Source organism: Lonchura striata, chromosome 17, assembly GCF_046129695.1.
Source record: "Lonchura striata isolate bLonStr1 chromosome 17, bLonStr1.mat, whole genome shotgun sequence".
In the NCBI taxonomy this organism is placed as follows: Eukaryota; Metazoa; Chordata; class Aves; order Passeriformes; family Estrildidae; genus Lonchura; species Lonchura striata.
In genome coordinates, this window is record NC_134619.1 from 14,425,463 (window position 1) to 14,445,046 (window position 19,584).

General features: G+C 49.9%; 1 protein-coding gene across 4 annotated transcripts in view; it reads right to left on the reverse strand.

Moving 5' to 3' along the window:
• The window catches only part of CHD6 (chromodomain helicase DNA binding protein 6), a 100,879-nt gene that overhangs the window by 68,652 nt on the left and 12,643 nt on the right, over positions 1–19,584 (reverse strand). The window contains exon 1 of one of the 4 annotated variants that reach the window (XM_077787054.1): positions 8,591–8,910. The exons of the other annotated variants lie outside the window; for them this stretch is intronic. Coding sequence (XP_077643180.1) covers positions 8,591–8,593 — 3 coding nt within the window. The 5' untranslated portion in view covers positions 8,594–8,910. Of the gene's footprint in view, positions 1–8,590; positions 8,911–19,584 lie in introns of those variants that run through there. 4 annotated transcript variants of the gene reach the window in all.

Below are 19,584 nucleotides of genomic sequence, written 5' to 3' on the forward strand. Positions count from 1 at the left end.
GGGAGCTAGGGGCGAGGTGAGGAGCACTTCTTCCCTTTTCCACATAGGCTGTTTGACTAACGTCACAGCTAGTGTCTCTGACCAAAAATCCTGCTATTTCGTTTGGGTTGGTTTTGGTTTTTTTTTTTTGTGGTTTTTTTTTTTTTTTTTTTTTTTTTTTGTTTTTGTTTTTGTTTTGTTTTGTTTTGTTGGTTTTTGGGTTTTTTTTGTTTTTTTTTTTTTTTTACTTTGGCACTGTGACTGGACTTGCTGGCTTGCTGCTTCTACTGCTCTGCTGTGGGAAGCCGGAAGCCCTTTCTCTTCAGAGGAAATGTTCATTCCAGGATGTTTTCTTCTGAAATTTGTCTCAAAACAGTGACATTAAGCCTGTCCTGTACAGCCCCTCCTGGACTGCTGCAAATGTGTTCCAGAAGGGCCCAGAAAATACACCACTAGGTCAAGCTAGAAGACACATGCAGCTGCAATAGAGCTGCTCTCCAGGAAGGACCACACAGCGATTTCAGACCAAGTAGGTCCAACAGCTCAGAACAATCCTGCTGGGCTCCAAGAGGGAGCAGTCCCATCCCAAGCAGCCAGATGTGTAGGAGAACCAGGTTTGGTTCATTTTTCACCACTCCTGTGCTACAGGAGGCTCCAAGGTGCTCAGCTTACCCCTCCTTGCCAGCAGCACATGAACACAGTGCTCTTCCCCCACCTGCCTCAGCTTGGCCCCCAGCAGGCCCTGTCACCATTCACTCAGTTAAGCTGCTCCTATCCCAACTCTAACTTCCTAGCCCTTCCCTCACAGGTTCTAGGAACACCAAATCATAGAATATGCTGAGTTGGACTGGACCCATCAGGATCATCAAGTACAACTCCTGGCCCTGCACATGTTGCCCCAAGAAGCCCATAATGCACTGGAAAGTGTTGTTCAAATATTTCTTGAAATCAGACAGGCTTGGTGCTGTGACCATTTCCCTGGAGAGCCTGTTTGAGTGTTCAATCAATTTTCTGCTGGAGTAACCCAGAAGACGGATCTGGCACACCCCAGCTCTTGTGAGAAGTAGCACTCTCTTCCTGCTCTCAGTTTTCATTACATCATCAAAAGGCTGCCAAGTCCCTCAGAGCCCTGGCAAGGCATTGGGATGCCTTCTATACTCAATGAGGTCTCCCCACTACTGCCTTGCCCCAAAGAATCACTCTGTGACACTTAGCTTTAAGTACCTGGCACACCCCAAGGATTTTTGCAGGCCAACCAACCTGCTGCTCCCAGAGCCAGAGCAGAACTTACACCACCCAAAAAAGTTCCAAGCTGTTGGCTGAGCCCTGGCACCTAGTATTACAACTCTAAGGTGCCTGTGCATATCTCCAGCTGATACAGCTGTTGTGACAGCACCAGGACAGAATCTAGCATCACAGGATTCTCTCATTGCAGGAAAGCAGGACACTAGTAGCATTGATCTGCACTGCTCTGGGAACCACTGCATCTCACCAGTTCAGCTCTGTCCACCTTCAAGGCCTGGGGAAGGGCCACCACCAGCCCAGAGAGACTTGGTGGCATCTGTAGCCCTCTGCTCCTATCCAGCAGACTCAAGGTCCCACATGGAGCACACAGGAGGTTTCACTGAGACCCAAGAGATACCAGGGAAGGAGAAAGGCTCAGACATTGTCTGTACAGCAGCAAAACTTCTGGCAAGATGAGGTCAAGATAAATACCTTGCTATGAGTTCCTTGTCATGGGGCTAGACCAGGCTGGAAGTCTCTTGTTGTGTGGCCCACAAGTGGCCTATCACTAAACTCTAGGTTTTCAGGATACTTATATTTTTTTAAATAAGGAATCAAATAAAAAAAACATACATTGTGCATAACACACATTGAGTGGCCTAGGCCCCAGCATACTCGTTGCCTTTTGTACAGTGTTAGCTCAGGCAGCTGCAGCAGCTGAACGAGGGCTGGAGGATGCCCAGACATTTAGTGCTGTAGGAAGTGGCTCTGCTTCGCTGCCTCCAGAGCCCAGCAAAGGGCTGCAGGGCCCTGCTACCACCAGCCCTGGTGCTGTCACACAGCCCTGGCCCCTGCTCCTATGGGCTGGTGTTCTGGCACCACCCCACCTGTTCCTTCCCAGGCACCCAGCACTCAGGTAGGGCAGGATCCCAAGGTGGTGGCACTGCGCTGGCAGGACAAAGGCTGTGGGCAGGGAAGAGCAGCCAGTGCCAGGAGCCAGCTGCCCACAGGAAGAACCTTTGGCTGTGCTTCACGAACCTCAGCAGCAGGAGATCACAGCTTCTTCACCAGGAGATAGGGAACAGGCAGCTGGGCTCTGCCACATGTCCAGTGCTCCTAAGAGTAGCTGTGAGGGACAGGGATGTTCCTGGGCTCTCCAGCAGAAAGGAAAGCCAGCCCCCTGCTGCCAAAGCAGCCCTCTGCCTGTGGCCTGAAATTCTTCTTCCCAGGTGTATTGGTTTTGCATGGCTTGGTTTTAGGTAGCAGGGGCACCACAGAAGCTGCTTGGAAGCTTCTAACATGCCTTGCAGAGCCAGTTCCTGATGGCTCTGAAGATGAACATGCTGCTGGCCAAAGCTGGCCTAATTTGAGAGGTTGGTAACGCCTCTGTGATAACAGATTTAAGAAGAAAATCAAAACAAGTTGCACAGTTTTTTCTTTTAGTCTGAGAAGAGAAAGAGGTGAGAACATGTGAGGGAAACAACATGGTGACACCAAGGTCAGTGGAGAAGGAGGGGGAGCAGATGCTCCAGGTGCCAGTCAAGGTTCCTCTGCAGGCTGTGGTGAGGACCTCTGCAGTCCATGGGGATTCACAGAGGATCCAGAGCTCCACCCACTGCCCACGGTGGAGATGCTCACACTGGAGTGGGTGGATGCCTGGAGGAGGCTGTGATCCAGTGGTGGAGAGAGAGAAGGCCCCTGCTTCCAGGCTGGAACAGCCTGTCCTTGGAGGACTGCACCCAGTGGACGAGTGACCCACGCTGCAGCAGTTTTGGGAGGACTGTGTGCCCGTGGGAGGGGCTCACCTTGCAGCAGTTTTGGGCAGACTGCTGCTCGTGAGATTGGTAAATCACACTGGAGAAATGCACAGAGAACTGTCTCCCATGGGAGGGACCCCACAGTCTCACACAGAAACAACTTCTCTCCCTGAGCAGTGGAAGAAAACCTTGAGTGATGAACTGACTGAACCCCCACACCCTGTTTCCCTGCATAGCCGGTGGAAAGAAGGGAGGGACTGAGGGAAGAAAGGTGTTTTTAAGGGCTCATTTAATTTCTCATTATCCTCCTCTGATTTTGCTGGTAATTTAAGGGCTTATTTTACTTCTCATTATCCTCCTCTGACTCTGTTAGTAATAAATTCACTTTGCAACTTTAAGTTGAGCCTGTTTTGCCCTTGAAGTATTTCTCATGCTCCTTAACTCATGAACCACTTGTCATTTTTTTTCTCTCTTCTGCCCAGCTGTGGCAGGAGAGGGTGAGCAAGAAGCTTTTGTGGGTGTCTGGTGTTGGGCCAGTATCACACCCACTGTACACCCCTGTATTCCCACAGAACTGGAGCCATCTCTCTAGATAAAATAAGGTTGGGATATCAGTTAGATCCAGAGGCGACAGTTTAACCTCAAGATCTGCTTAGTCTGCTCAAGGGTAGGAAGGCTCTACAGAGAAATCTGGACAGACTCAATCAACAGGCTGAGGACAACTGCGTGAGGTTCAGTAAAGTGAAGTATCAGGTTTTACACTCGGGTCACAGCAACCCCATGCAGCTCCAGGCTGGGAGAGGAGTGGCTTGAGAACCATTAAGCAGAAAAGGACTTGGAGGTCCCAGCAGTGTGCACAGGTAGCCAAGGAGGCCAACGGGAAGAATAGTGTGGCCATCAGGACTAGGAAAGTGACCAATGCCCTGTACTTGGCACTGGTGAGGCACCTTGAGTACTATGTTCTATTTTGGGCCCCTCAATTCAAAAGGAAACAAAAGGACATTTTGGTCCTGGACCATATCCAGCAAAGGGCAACATGGCTTGTGAGGGGTCTCTAAAAAATGCTTTAGCAGGAACGGTTGAGGGAGCTGGGTTTGTTCCATCTTGAAAAGAGAAGGCTCGTAGGGAGAACTCATAGTTTCCTCCAAGTCCCTGACAGAAGGCTGTAGTGAGGTGGGGGCTGGTCTCTTTTGCTGTGCCTGCTGTTCGAGAACAAGAGTAAATGGCCTTAAGCTGAGACAGAGGAGATTCAAGTTAGATATTAGAAGAAAATCTTTCACTGTTAGGATGGTCAGGAACCAGAATAAGTTGCCAGGGAGTTGGAGTCACCATCCCAAGAAGTAAGAAGGAAGGGGCTAGATCAGACACTGGGTGATGTTGTTTAGGGGTTACAGTGGTAGTGCTGGGTGGGCCATTGGACTTGATGATCTTAAACATCTCTTTCAACTTTCATGATTCAATGATTCTGACCAGGATATCCACTCTGACCATGTCCAAACTCTTCCAAATGCAAGAAGAGGACCTCCAAAGCCTCTACAGGTGTCAGGAGAAAGCCCTTTGTCTCCTATTTGCATATAGAGCTGGTCACAGAGAGGGCACCTCGAGAGGATGGCAGCACCCCAGGTCCTTGTGGGGCCCGGTTCCAGCTCCCAGGATGACATGCCATTCCAGTGTGTGGAAGGTTCCTTTGAGCTGTGCTGGCAGGGGCCAGAGCCACTGCAGGCAGCCGTGACCCCAGACACCAGGGAACCTGCGGCATTTAACATACTGCACTATTCATAATGCTCGGTTGGTTGAAGCACGGTGTCAATAACACCAAGGTTGTGGGTCCAATCCCCCATATGGGCCATTCATTTAAGGACTGGACTCAATGATCCTTGTAGGTTCCTTCCAACTCAGAATATTCTGTGATTCTGTGATAATACTGTGGAGCAAGTATCTCTTCCCAGCATCTCCTAGGGGACAAGCTGGACAGGAGGAAAGGGACACAATCATGTCAGCCTGGTGCTGGTGTGCTTTTGCCTGCTGTATCCAGAGCATCCTGCCTGGCCTCAGAGCCAGGAACTTGTCCATCATCCTAAAGGGATGCACACCACCTGCTCAGGAGCAGGAGCACCACTGCACTGCTACGCGGATATATATGCACAGAGAACCCACTTAACAATCTATTTCCATACTAATTAAGAATTTGCAGATTAAAGAGGAACTCTAATCTCAAATGAGACAGCCCAATTTTCTAAATAAGCTTATGGTTTTCATACAGAGATCAACATGTTCTCACCAGCACATAATTCAAGCACTGCAGGCTTACCGCCATGGTCACAAGTGGGGAGTTTTCATTCTCCATTTATGCTTTTTTACACCTTTTAATTGATGTGTGCCCCACCCCCATGCTGCCAGCCTGCAACACTCCTGCACCACACAGGCATCAAACACTTTCAGCAGCCAAGGACAAGTCCTCCATGAGGTCATGGCACAACCTTCTCAGCAAGCTCCTAGTGCCAGGCACCATGCACACGTGGTGAGCACACCAACACTTCACATGCTGGCAGGCTGACCACACACTAGGAACTGTCTTGCTGCATTTCAAGAGACGAGCAGAGCAGTGCTGAAAGCTGTGCTTTGTCCCTCTCCGTAAGCAACCCAAGTTGCTGTAGCACAGCCTCTGCAGAGCATCTGCTGCTAGCAGTGACGTTTTCAGTTACACAATTTGAGGCACTTTAGGTTAGTATCCTCCGCCTTTGGAGTTATTTTTATTGTTCTGAAAGCACAAGCCATCCTCACACAGACTGAGTCCACATCATGTCACTATTTTGCTCTTGCTTGGGCTACTCCAGGAGTCACAACATCTGTGCAGAAGCCAAGAACATAATCAGAAATTTCACAACTCAGCCAACACCAATCTAAGACTAAGCACTAACCATGTGTTCTCCCTCTTCTACCAGCCTTCTCATATGAGTGGCCAAAGTCTCCTCTGCAGCTGGAGGACTGATTTTCCCAGTTCAAAGGCTGAGGCTCACTAACAAAGGCTACCAGTATTCTCTGGACATGCACAGTACTCCAGCCATGCAGCCCCAACACCAGTACCACGAGCACACTGTGAAAGCAATCACAGCTCCCTGGGAGGAGTGATCTTCTATCTCATTTGTACACACAGTTCCATCCAGCACATGTCCTGCAGAGTGGTTCACCTCTGTTTTCCCTCAGAAATGGGAGATCTTCTCAATATGATCTTCAGAGAAAAACGGGCACTGAAAATGAGCTGAGAGCAAAGGCACAGAGAAGCCATAGTGGCTCTGACTGGTCAGCCTGTAAAGGGACAAGATCTCCAGGGCTTGGGAAGAACTTTTAACAGGCATTGCAGAAACACGCTTACCAAGTCAGGGAGAAGAGGTCAACATATGAAGAAAAAGGAATAAAGCTCTAGAGTGGTAACAGGGATAACAGGGTAACAGAGATATGTACCCAAAGGCATGTGCGAACTACTCCTCTCAGCCTGGCTTAGCCACAGTGCTTGCAGGACATCCAAGCTGGAGCTTTGGGAGTGCAGAGCCTCGGTCAGAGTGTGCTGCCCAGCACCCCTGCATGGTATTAACTCATCCACATAAAGCAGACATGAAGGAACACAACATTTGGAAGACACAGCACTTGGGGCATGGTATTAACTCATGGTATTAACTCATCCACATAAAGCAGACATGAAGGAACACAACATTTGGAAGACACAGCACTTGGGGGGTAGCACTGCCTTCTGGAACTGTCACAGACAGCTGTGACCAGCCCCAAGGACTGTCCAGGACAAAGCCATCACAGATGGGCCAATGCTGAGAATGCTTTTCAAGATCACACCTGATGGAAAAACAGACTGCCATTGCCTACATCCTGTTGCATGCCAGAAGGAGAGGTGGATGCTGGCATGAAAGCCAAAGTGCCGTTTCAGACTTTCCACCATACAACATGTCTCTACACCAAGGTATCCAATTTCCTGCTTGCTCAACACCACCGGCTGAAAATCTAGCTCTGAGCAAGCAAAACTTGTGCACTTACTCTCAAGGACAACCTGACTGCCCAGCACATGCTGGGCAACATAAGCATAGCACCAAGGACTCAACTTGTACATGCAGCTGCTACACCGCTACTAGACCAGGAAACTTGGGCTCCAACAGTCACCCAGCAGAATGAGAGCACTCAGATGAAACTAAGCCAGAAGATATTCTGAGCACCCTTCTACATATGGTGGGAGCAGGTATCAAGTGTATGGCACCCAAGAAGTAGCTGGATTCAGTTCAGAGCACAATGAACAGGTACTAATGCCCAGCCCAAGTGCAGGATCCCGGCAAGCAGGACTAATGACTGGTAGGACTCACTTGCTCCTACAGTCTTGCTCTGCCCTGATACCTGCCCCTTGCTATCACTGTTCTGGGTGTCCCACAGATTCCTTTAGCAACCCACAGCAGTGTACACTTCTGCAAACACAGCCTCACACATGCTAGGCAAGGATTTGACAGCTACACAGGCAGCACATCCTTCCTGGCTCCTATAAAGCTCTGAAGCATAGAAATGAAGCAAGAGGTTCTTAGACAATACCTTGACAGCATCAAACCTCCTCAAAGAGGCCAGCTCGCATGAGCTGCAGTTCTCCTCACACCATCCTCTATTGTTCTAAAACTCTATGTTCTGTTGAAATTCTCTGCCCAGGTGACACCCCAGCCACAGTTCATGATTCTTCTACTCAGGCATCTTCCAACAGCCAAGCTATGGCACCGTTCATCACCAAAGCTCTTACTGGGGCTGTCCATACGTCAGACAGCATGGTCCTGCTCCTCTGTGCATCAGAGAGCTTCCTCTCTCAGCTCTGTCCCAAGCTCCTGTGAGGGACAGTGCTGGAACAGGAAGCCTGCCTTTCTGCATCTTCCTTGCTTCTGTCTTTATTATTTTATATTGTATGTTTATTTCTATCCTGTTTAGGGGACTAAAACAAGGAGACAGGCAGCCCCACGGAGCAAAAGCAAGAGGAATGCTGCATGTGATGGACCCCAGCTCTCCTGCTGCTCTGCATACTGAGGGCTGTGCTTTCAGGAAGGCCAGCCTGAGGTCAGAGAGTGCTGAAGGAGGAAAAAAACACAGTACTCACCCTTTCCACATTCAATTCTCAGGAAAATCCAAAACAGAACTGCTTGGAGTGACCAGCAACCCCACATCCAAGTGCTGGCAAGGGCTAGCTGGGGAAGGCTCAGAGTAATCAGTACCGTAAGGAAGATCTCCTCGCCAGATCAGTTTGTCCAGCATGAGGGATGTTGGACAAACACCTCACTTCAGAGCACATTGCCAAGAGGAGGTACCCAGCCCTACCAAGAACAGCTTCCAGCCTCTTTCCTCCAATTATGCTGAGCTCCAACTGTGCTCTCCCAATGAGAAAGTATCCCTGGCCTTTTAACAAGCTTCTGGAAGCACATCCCTGACCACACTGCCTGGCCAGAGTAAGGACCAGCCCAGGAGAACATTTCACCATCCCTCTGTGAGTCTGACTACCCAGCAGAGTTACCACAGCACCAGGCTAACACAGCACACTTTATTCTCAGACCCACATTTGCCTCAAGAGCTGAACATGTCCAAAATAGCACTGTTACCATCTGATCTGAGAAGTCCTTGGGCCACAGTAGGCTTGGTGAGAGGCATCTGTGGCAGCATCCTCTGAGCAGGTCCCAGTGTCCCCATATGCATCCACTCCAGCGTGCCCCACACAGTCACTGCCATGGTACATGAGGTCCACAGAGAAACCCCCAATGCTGCTGTGACCATGAACCTGTAAAAAGCATTTTAAAGTCACAGTGCTGGAAGCAGGAAATCTAAGACAAACTGCCACAGGACACTAAGGAATTCCTAGTATGTAATTTGCAAAAATAGTTACAATGCCAGGGTGCCTGCAACTTGTCACAGCATGGAAACAACAGCTCTTCAGGGTCCCCCCCGGCCCACAAATAGATCTCAGAGAACCTCAGACACATCCCACAGCAACCTCAAATCCACAATCCAAAGAAATCCACTAATTTAATGTGATACGCATATTTGTGGCCAGGTTTTGAAACTTTAAAAGACAAAAGAATCTCAAACAATACTCAGCTAATATTGATTAAATTTACATACAACATAGTTAGCAGTCTGTAAGAACAGCAAATAGCGTTCATTGTTTTGCTACTTCAATCTGGCTGGGAAGGTACTGCAACACACAACAGCCTGCAGGCTGAGAGCAACTAGAAGGAAATCAGCTGGATCAGCAGATGGATCAGCTCCAGCTGCTCAAAGCTCCTAAACAAATACTAACGTGTCAGCCTAACAACCTTGTGTCCAAAACTGTCAGTATTTAAATTACCGCAGAAGAATAAATAATTTCTAATATTTATCACCTTGTATGACAACAGTGAAGGTTGCCCAGATCCAGATCATTTGAGGAATGGCAACACAAGTGAGCCTGCACAGGTTGGGACGTGAACTGCAGGAGAGTATCCACCACAGCCAGCCCTGCACTGAGGGCTGCTAACGGAGCTCCTTCCAGAACCCAGCCTGGGTCCCCCAGCCCAGGACCCTGCCCAGGCCAGCTGTTAGCTCTGAGATCAGCTGCAGAGGATCAAATAATTGCTCTGGGGATAGGAAATACCAACTATTTTCAGTTTTCTGAGAGGACTGTTGGGCCAGGGGAGGCAGGGTGCTGGCCACCTAGCCTGGGAGGAGGACGGCCTGACAGCTTGTTATACACTCTCATTGTTGCTTATCCCAAGGAAAGGAAAAGGTTTCCAAGAAGGTTAAACTTCAGACTTGCTTTTTTGAAACCATTTTCCAGACTGCAGTTTTTATAGGAAAATATAAAATACACCAATTTTCCACTGAAGGCTCAATCCTGACTTGTCCCACCTCTCCTTGCAGAGCAGCAGGGGGCAGGTGCAGACCCTGTGCAGGGGGCATGCAGCACTTCTGGCTGAGGGTCTGAGGAAGAGCCTGGGTCAGAGCTCATACCCCTCATCACATGCACTCAGCAATGTGCTCTTGGCTCCTTTTCCATCAAATCTTCACAGGGTACCTTTAAAAGCCACATGAGATCTCTAAAACTGTTTTACAGGCTGAAAAACTATTTGTGTCCATAAAGAAGTTCCTTATGGCAGCATGAGAGGTCACCTCCAAACTCTACTGCCTCCACGCCAGGGAAGCAGCAGAAGCATCTGCTGCCCACCTCTCAAAGCAGCACCTCTCCCTCTCTCCAGAAGCCTGATGTCTGGGGTGTCCATGGATTTTGCAGTGTTTCAACCACACCCTCTCACATCTCAGGAGAATACTTAAAGGGCACTGATGAAAACACTCAAAATGAAAATACCCCAGTGATGGTCTAACAAGCACTATTAATTGAAATTCTGTAGGTGGCTGTTCCACAGCAATAATCCTGCCCACCAGTGCTGCATGCTATTGGCAATGCCGGAATCCAAATCTGAAGCTTGGATGCAAAACTGGGAAGGAGCAGCCAGTGTGTGCTAACATCCTTCAACAGCACGGCTGACAAAAGGAACAGCTGCCTGGCATCCCCATGGAGCAAACAAGAAGGAAGGGGAAAAGAGAGTTAATGTTGCTCAAGCCCTGTCTGACTGACTTTGAAACAGCAGTTTTCTGACATTAAAAAAAAATCCAGAAATATGCACATAAAATTTTAAGGAACCCCAACTCAACCCTGTTCTGCAAAATCTGGCAAGCCTGGGAAACAGGTCCTCCATGTGCACAGGACAGCTGTAGGAGTGGGGCTGTAACAGCACTGTGATGGCACAGAACACCTGGCCTGGAAGAAACCCCCCCTGGCAGCCCTTGGCTGGGCTTCAGATGTGAATTTAAGATTAGGGTTGAAGGAAAAGCCAAAATTCATAGCTTGAGAAGGGCCAGAAAGGGCCCACTAGAAGAAAGTAGAGGTTGCTAAAGACCTGAGTTTGCAGACACCTTCCTGAAGAATGACCTTGGCAATAAGATTAGGGTTGGGATAATGCTAAGACAAAGTCCAGAGTTGGAGCTGGAATGGGGCTGCAAAAGTACATGGCAGCTTCCAAGAATGCTGGGCTGGGAGAAAACACTGGTTGAGGCAATTGGTAGAAGACTTCTCTACAGCTTCTCAGGAAAATCAGGGTTATGGCTAATAAAAAGAAAACCCAGAAGTGCAGAGGCAGCAGAGCTCACCTGAGCAAAGAAGGACTTGCATAAGGCCTCACCTAGGAAAAAGCCTTCATTTGGAAAAAGGCTGGGGAGCTTAGCTAAGGCTCTGCTGGAAAATCAGCATAAGGGTCCAGAGTCTAGCACTCATGTGAGGCTGGAAAGGGATGGCAAAATGTAAAGAGGCTTGCCTGTAAAATGCTTTAGAAGGCTCTGTACAGTTCAGCTGGAAGACAGCTCAGGTCGAGGTTTGGACTGAAAGGAATGGTAACACAGCACCATGGGAGAGGGACTGCCAAGAGACCCATGTGGATCACCTTTTGCCAGGAAATGGCTGTAAACCCTTCCTTATATCCCATTTTCACAGTCCACTGGCAAACACAGGGTTAGGCTCAGAAGCAGCATGTCTACTGCTACTGCTGGAGCAAAGCTGGAAAGGGGCTGCCAAAGGCAAATGAGAGCAGCCCAGAGTCCCAGGATGAGTGAAAACCTTGGTGTGAGCCATGGGTTAGGGGTATTCCCTGTAGTTCTTCACAAAAAATAAGAGGTCTGAGTGAAAGTGAAAGCTTACAGCTGAGCCAGGGCTTCAAAAGCCAAGCAGGAGCTGGCAGGACAGCTGGGCTGGGTCAGTTTTCATCCAGGATGTGGGGCCTTTTCAATTGCTCTGTAGAAATATGAGAGCCAGTGCCAGGATCAGGGTTAGGGCTGTGAGAGGGACAAAGCCTAAAGCTGCACTTGGACTGCGGTGGGAAAAGGGCTGCTGAAACCAAGTGGGGGCTACCAAGATCCATGGGCTGGAAAAACTCTATCTGGATTTCCAGTCCTAAGGCTCACATGAAAAGCAAGAACTGCAGCTGAGGCTGACAAACAGTGAAAGCTTAGGGCTGCATTTGGAACAGGGTTAGAAATGGTACGCCAAAGATTATTTTAGTTTGTTAAAAGCCCTTGTCTGGGAATCACCTTTAGTACAACAGTTCTCATCAAAAGGTTCAGGTATAAAATTAGGTTTGGAGTAACACTGATGGACAGAAGAAGCCTTGACATACAACTGAAACAGAGATGGCAATAAGCTGCCAAAGCAAAGTGGGGGCCTGCAAAAAGACTGGGGCTTAAAAAAACCTTTGGTCTGAAAAATGGCTCAGCAGCCTTCTCTAGAGCTTCCCCAGAAAAAAAGAGCTAGGTTTGAGAGAAAGCCTGGAGCTGCAAGCAGAGTCAGGAAGGGGCTACCAGAGGAAATGGTAGGAGTCCCATGCTAGAAAGTCTCAGGTCTGCCTACATGGCTTCAGGGCCATGTCTACCCATTCCCAAGAAAAGGAAGACTAGAAACAGAACTGAAGGATGAGAGTTGCCATTGGAGTAGAGCTAGAAGGTGGCTGCCAAACACTTGGGATGGGAGAAATTTTTATCTGTGCAATGTCTGTGCAATGCATGGGAGTCCATGTCTCAGGCTCAGGAGGAGAATGAGGATGAGGTTTCAGAGAAAGGCATTTCTCCATGTAAGGCAACACAAAGCCTGAGGTGGTGTGTCCTGGTTTGAAGGACAGGCATCTGCCAAGGAAGGCAGGAACCTCCCTTGGAATGGAGAACATGACCCCCTTCCCTCCTAATTATTGTCACTTTGAAATCACAGGGCTTTCAGGCAAAGATACGGGCAAAGGAATAGCAGTTCGTTCCTAGCGTGTGTGTGCATAGCCAGGCAAACAAACACCAAGCCCGGCAGCGACAGCGAGCAGAGGCAGAGACCCGGCGCCAGCCTTCTCCCGGCTCAGCCCCTTCCCCTGCGGCGCAGTTCCGGGCACAGCCAGCAGGGGCGCCGCTGGCTGCCGGCCGGGCAGGGCGGGGCGATGATTCCCCCGCGGCTGCAGGGGGCGCTGTGGCGCAGCTCGGCCGCCTCTCTGCGCACGGCAATGGCGGCGGGCTGGCGGAAGGGATGGAGAAGGGGCTTCCTTTGGAGCCCTCAGGGACAGCCGCTCTCGCTGCTCCTCCGGCTGCAGCGGGAACCTCGGAAGCAGCTGGAACAGCCGAGGCGAGCAGCCCCATGGAGGTGTCAAGTCGAAGGGTAGTAGTAAGCCCCAAGCGGCGGGCTCGGGGCGTCAGGCTGAGGCGTAGCACAAAAGCCCAGAGCGGCGGGGCGGAGGCAGGCGGGCTCCCACGGCAGCCGCAGCACGCAGCCACAGACGCTCCCTCCGGGAACAGGGAGGGGCCGGGATCCCGTTCCCAGCGAGGTCGGGTGTTGGAATGGTCCCAGCTCAGCAGCTGCTCTCACGAGCAGAAGCTCAGCCGCCGAAAGCAGAAAGCAGCGCAGGACAAAACGTGGTGGGCAGCAAATTCTCCCAAGAGCAGCAGCCTGCCCGTCCCGCCCCTGATGCCAAGGGCGAGAGTGAGCGAGGGAGCTGAGCCCAGCCCCTCACCGGTATCTCTGCCCTTCCCAACAGAACGCCCTACAGCCAGCTGCACCGCTCCCCTCCCCCCCATCTTGACCACTTCTTTTGTCTCTCATAAGTATCCTCATTTTCATCTCTTAGGCAACAAATGGGAGAAAATTCCCTAAGAGAAAAAAAAACAACGGAAAAATCCTAACCTCCAGTATGGTGTCAGGCTCCTGCCCTTCTTCATTCAGGTGCAAAGGGAATAGAGTAGAGCAACAAACCGAACTTTTAAAAATCAAATGTTTGTTTTCAGAGGCTGATGGTGTGCTGAGGCTGGCTGAATTTTTACAAGGACGGGTAAAAGATCAAAAATCTCTTTCTCAAAAACAACACCATTCTTGTTGAAACCTTAAAAAGAGCCTGCCTGAGGCACTGCACAGATTTGCACTGCAAAACAGTGAGAGCTAGACAAGCATTATTCCAGCTGCACAGAGGAGCTTCATCACAAAGAGCACCAACACTCCCTAAGATTGAATTACATTTAAAACATATCTTGCAGAAAGGAAAGGAACTGTAAATTAGACTGGCCCACAAATCCAACAGTCTCCACAGCCAACAAGCTGAAAACATAGCATGTGTTAACAAGTGGAGAGGATTGTGCCCACAGGTTATATATTCCAAGAGCAGGAAAGGGGATGCATCTGCACCATTCAAGCTACTCTCAGTTCACATCCTACTTGCCTTTTAGGAGGCTCTGCTGGTGGACTCTCACATCTCAAACTCCCTCTGGTTTTTGCAGTGCATCCCAAAAAAGGCTACATATCCCCAGCATAATTCCACTGATCACCAAAATACCCGACAAAAAGGTGTTCTTCCTTGTAATATAACACAGGTGAGAGTCAGTCAAACAGGACCAGTTCTCAGGGTCCCAACAGGATGACAACTTTGGGGGAAATTATGCAGGGGGATGGAGCTTGGATTCCGTGGTTGGGCCCCTTGTAACAAGAGAGATCTTCAGGGAACAAATCCAGAGAAGGGCACCAGAGCTGGGAAAGGATCTGGAGCAGAAGTCTGATGAGGAGTGAATGAGGAAGCTGTGGGAGAGATCAGCCTGGAGAAATGGAGGCTCAGGGAGAACCTCACTCTCCACAGCTCCCTGACATGAGTGTGGATTGAGGAGGACTCCTCTACCAAGTAGTAGAATATGAACAAATGGCTCCATATTGCACCAGGGGAAGTTTAGGTTAGAGATTAAGGAAAATTTCTTCACCAAAAGGGTTGCCAAGCACTAGCACAGGCTGCCCAGGACAGTGCTGGAATCACCGTCCCTGGCGGGATTTAAAAAACATGTGGCTTTAGCACCTGGGGACATGGTTGAGTGGTGGCTTTGGCAATGTTATGTTTACAGTTGGGCTCAATGATCTTAAGGGCCTTTTCCAAACTGCTTTGATTCTATGGTTCACAGGAAACTGTCAAACAGCCCCCAAAACCTGTAAGGCACATGGCACAGTCAGAGGCTACACCACCGTTCCCCTGGGGACACATCCAGACTTGCCTCAGCCTTTTCCTCTCTCCAAAACCTATGTGTGCTCCCAAGATCCCTACACAACCACTGCCAAGGACTGGACCCACAGACACACAGAGTTCAATCTCTGAGAGCAATCTCTGGCATTCTCCCACCAACATCCCTTCAAGCATTCTTTGTCTCAAGATGTCCTAACAGCCCCTCAGTCACAGACATATCAAGGCACTTCAAAAAGGAGGTTTTATTCGTAGCTTTTATCTGAAGAGCAACTCTCATTTCCTGCAGGGACATCTCATCTGCAGCATGGTGACAAAGGTGGGGGTCAGCATCTCTGAATGCAGTCCTAATTTTGTTTTGCCTTTACTTCCAGGGTCTGTATTATCTTCAAGGCCTGTCCTCCCTTCTCTTCTCTGACAGTTCAGGTGCCCCAGGTCCCCCAACCCACACCACAGGTGTACTTGTCCACATGCCTTGGCTGCAGCTCAGAAGCTCCCCCAAGCCAGCTCAGCCCCAGAGGTGCCCTGAGGCAACATTAGCACAGCCCTGTGTCCCCCCAGGTCATGTCCACAGGCTTGTCACCAACAGGCAAAAGGGCCACAAACCCAAACAAATCAGAGGCCTCAGCATCTGCAGAAACTAATGGCATTTACCTGAGAACACACCTTATTCAGAACAGCAGTATTTTCTTTTTATTTTATTAGAGCACATTCCTGCAGTACAGTGTCATGTTAAGTTGCCTGCAAAAGACAGGTGACAGCCTTCTTAAAAGGGGGAAAAGGCACTGATTTTATCTGTGGAAATAGGCTGCAGCTAGGAAACAAGTGGAGGTAAAACAAAAATCAACACCTTTAATGATCCCCTTCAGAAGGACAAATAAAAAGGGGCATGTGGCTTTCTCCAGGACCTGGGACCCAAAACAGGACCTGGGACTCTAAAAGAAGCAAAGCTCACAAGCCACCTCTGGAAGGATAAGGGGCACTCACAGGCCTGTGTGGGCATGTCCACCTATATGCCAAAAACACTGGTGATAACCCATTTGGAAAACCTGCACTCTTTCTTTGCCCTTGCTAAATAGCAACTTTGCATTCAAGCCACTACAAAGCTGCTGCAGCAAAGAGCAGAACCAGGAAACAGCCTTGGACACTCATCTGGTAAGCAGACACACACCACTACACAGAATCCCAGAATGGTTGGAATTCAAAGGGATCTCTTGAGATCATCTTGTCCAAGTTCCCTGATAAAGCAGGTTTCACCCTGGGCAGGTCTCACAGGATTGTATCCAGGGAGGTGGTATCTCCAGAGGAGACTCGACTCAATATACTTAAATTCTGATTTTCAGCCCATACCTGTGGCAGACATTCAATGACACAACCAAGCCACTCAGCACCCTGCACATACACACACCACATCTCAACGAAGTGATGAAAAACCAGCAAAGGGATCACATTTGCTTCTCAGCAGGTGTCCTGAATACTCAGGTCCCAGGCCAGAAGTGAGAGACTCTGGTCCCCTGAAGCACATGCTGGGTCCAGTGGGATGACAGTCTGCCTTGCACCTCTGCTGAAGTGACAAGGTCCTGCAGCAGATACCTTTCCCGGAAAGTAAGGGCACACTGCAAACCAGGACCACATAATGACACTACAGACACACAACATTCCGCAAACACAAATTGGGGTCCATGCCTCAGCTGTCCACCCTGAACTAAAAGTGCATTTAGTGGAAGGTATCCCTGCCACCTTCCCGGCAGAGGGGTTGGAACTAGATAAGCTAAGATTACTTCCAACCTATTATATTCTATGATTCTTTGATTTAGACATCAGCAGCTTTTCTCACTCCTTTTCCTATGTGACAGAACGGAAGCACCCCTTGGTGGCTCATCAGTGACATTGAAGAGGAACAGGAACCCCACACTTCAGGCTGGAGATCCCTGTGCTTATTACAAACCAGAGAAGTGCTCTAATACAGTACACCTAGCTCCACACATCCTCACTCATCCTCCAAACTACCTAGCACTAGCCCACTATAGATAAACACTTTCCAGAAGGACCTTGTCCTCCAGCTCCCTGCAGCCAGAGCGTTCTCCTTCCCAGATGCAGGAGCAGCACCTGGCACAAACAAAGCAGGCTCAGGGAGGTGAGGTGCCAAGGACAAGGTCTCACTGCAAGCAGCTCCTTTGAGACAGATGCATCAAAAAGTGTCCAACCTCCATCTATCAGCAGACTTCTGGAGACACTTCCTTCAAGGTGAGGGATGCAAGTTTCGCTCACCTCCTCAACATCATGTAGCCCTTCTCCCTCCTTCCTCCTGTAGTTCTGATGACAATAAGGATCCCTTGAAAATACAGATCCCAAACAGGCACCGAACTTTGTATGTAACCCTGAAGGACAAGCAGGAAGATAAAGAATTGCATAGCCATGCTATGAAATTACTGATTTTCAGACAAGCAGGTCTGGTCTGTTGATGCACCTCAAGAAGTGCTCCATCTCCCCAGTGGCCAGGCACAGCTTGAAGGAAAAGAGTCAGGGGTGCTAGGTCCAAACCTGCTGCCCAGGCCTGCAGGCCAGTAGCAAGCCAGGCTTATGAATGGCAGCTAGTCCAGGGGAAGTTAAGTGGCTCAGCACTGCCTTGCTGCTGTTACCTGAGTATGTACTAACCTGCCCTGACAAACACTGGCAGAGGTCACAGTACAGACTGATGAGAAGTCTTAGAAATAAGAATTGCAGGCAGCTCCCACAGACACAGCACAAGAGTCCTGCTCAGCCCTGCCAGACATAAGGCAGCAACAAAGGGCACCAGGCAACAGGGCAACTGAGAGCTTTCAGAAGCTTGTCTTCCAAGTAAGGAGTCCTGGTCTGTCTTTTGCTTCACACATCAATCCCTGTGCCAGCATCAGCAGCTGTCCTTGTATGTTCACATCACTCTGAAGTGGTGGGGACACCCCAATGCCTCACATAAGCTGCAGAGTAGCTCTCTCGGGAAAGAGATGCTACTCCAGGCCTGGCTGCCTGGAGTTGTTCTGCTCTCCACCACCTGCTGTCATCACGGGAACAGCCCTTGGCTCAAACACAGAGCAGTGTCTCATGCCCGATAACAAACCCTACAGCCCTGAGGAAAGGAAGTAGCCAGTACCCATTTCCTACCATACAGGGATGACATGAGCTGTGTCATTTCTCTATCAGGGTCAGGCATCACACTGGGCCTTGGTAGAGCTAAGACACCAGTACTGCTGGCAGAAACTCTCAGAGTGGTGACTTGAGGTCAGAGGCAGAGGACCAGCCTCAGTACCTCATGGTGTATCCCATTCCACAACCTGGAGAGCCTCACACCAGCTTACTGCCCAAAGCATGTCATGCCAAATGAGATCAGAGTGCTGGGTGTATGGGAGCAGCCCTAACAAGCAAATGAGAAGCACTCCCAAAGGAGTCAGGAAGGGTGCCTGCATCTGCCTGAAGTCAGCAAAGGGACATAAGGACTGGCCATTGCTTTCCAAGAGGTTTGCTATGTTCTCCTGCTACTCCTAGCCAATCACTAGGAGCTATGGAGTAGCAGACAACAGATCAGAACTGACAGGAACTGGCAGGCTTTCCCAGGCAAGATGGAACAGAAAGCCCCAGGCCCTGGCAGCACCTCCCCATCAGAGGAACCTCCTCAATAGCTTTGCAGTTGGTAAGGCAGATGGAAAGCCCAAGGACAGCCAAGCAGGGCCCAAGCACCAGCCACCTTCCTCACCTGATGCATCCACATTGCAGGTGAGCAGCAGTAAAAGACTCACAGGTCTGGCTGGGACAGACCAAGAGGAGAACCTGGAATCTGCACTGTTGTTCTTCTGCTTGTCTTGACCAACAGTGTTCCCTGAGACCAAACAGCAAAGAGACACATCTGCAGTCCTCTGATGCTGTTTGAGCCTTACTACCTTATCAATCCCTGTTCCTAAGCAGGGTTGCACAGGCACATTCTCAGCCAGCAGAACTGCCGGAGCTTGAAACTTGAGTGTCTGCTGCAATCCAGAGGGACACAGGGAACTACATTCTTGAGGGCTGCATGGAAAAGAGACTCTGCAGAAACATCTCCCTGCCAGTGGCTTTAGAGAGGTGTTCCCATCACTCGGGGAGTTTCCAGGCAGGGGAGACATGCACTAACAATGCAACTGCCTGCAAAATACTAGAGGCAGAGGTAGGGGAGGGGCACAAGAGTGACACTTCTCTCCCTGGCTCCTCCCCAACAGCTCTCCGCAAGTTGAATTAGGGAGGGCCACATGGTCCTGCAAAGCCTCCTCCAGGAGGCAAAACAAGAGCCTGGCTGGCTGCTCCTCCACAGCACACTCCATCAACTGAGAGCATCTCTGCAGGATACTCTCTGAAGGAGGTACCCAGTCCCCATCAGCAGTTACCTGCTGCAGGCTGTCACACAAGCAGCCTGGCAGGCAGCACAGCTCTCTCCCTACACCCTGCTGGCAGCAGGATTTGTTTATGTGTCTGCAGCTGCTCTGTGCCTTCGCCATGGGAATCCAGGCTGAAGCTCCATCCGTGCCGAGCAAGAAGCAGCC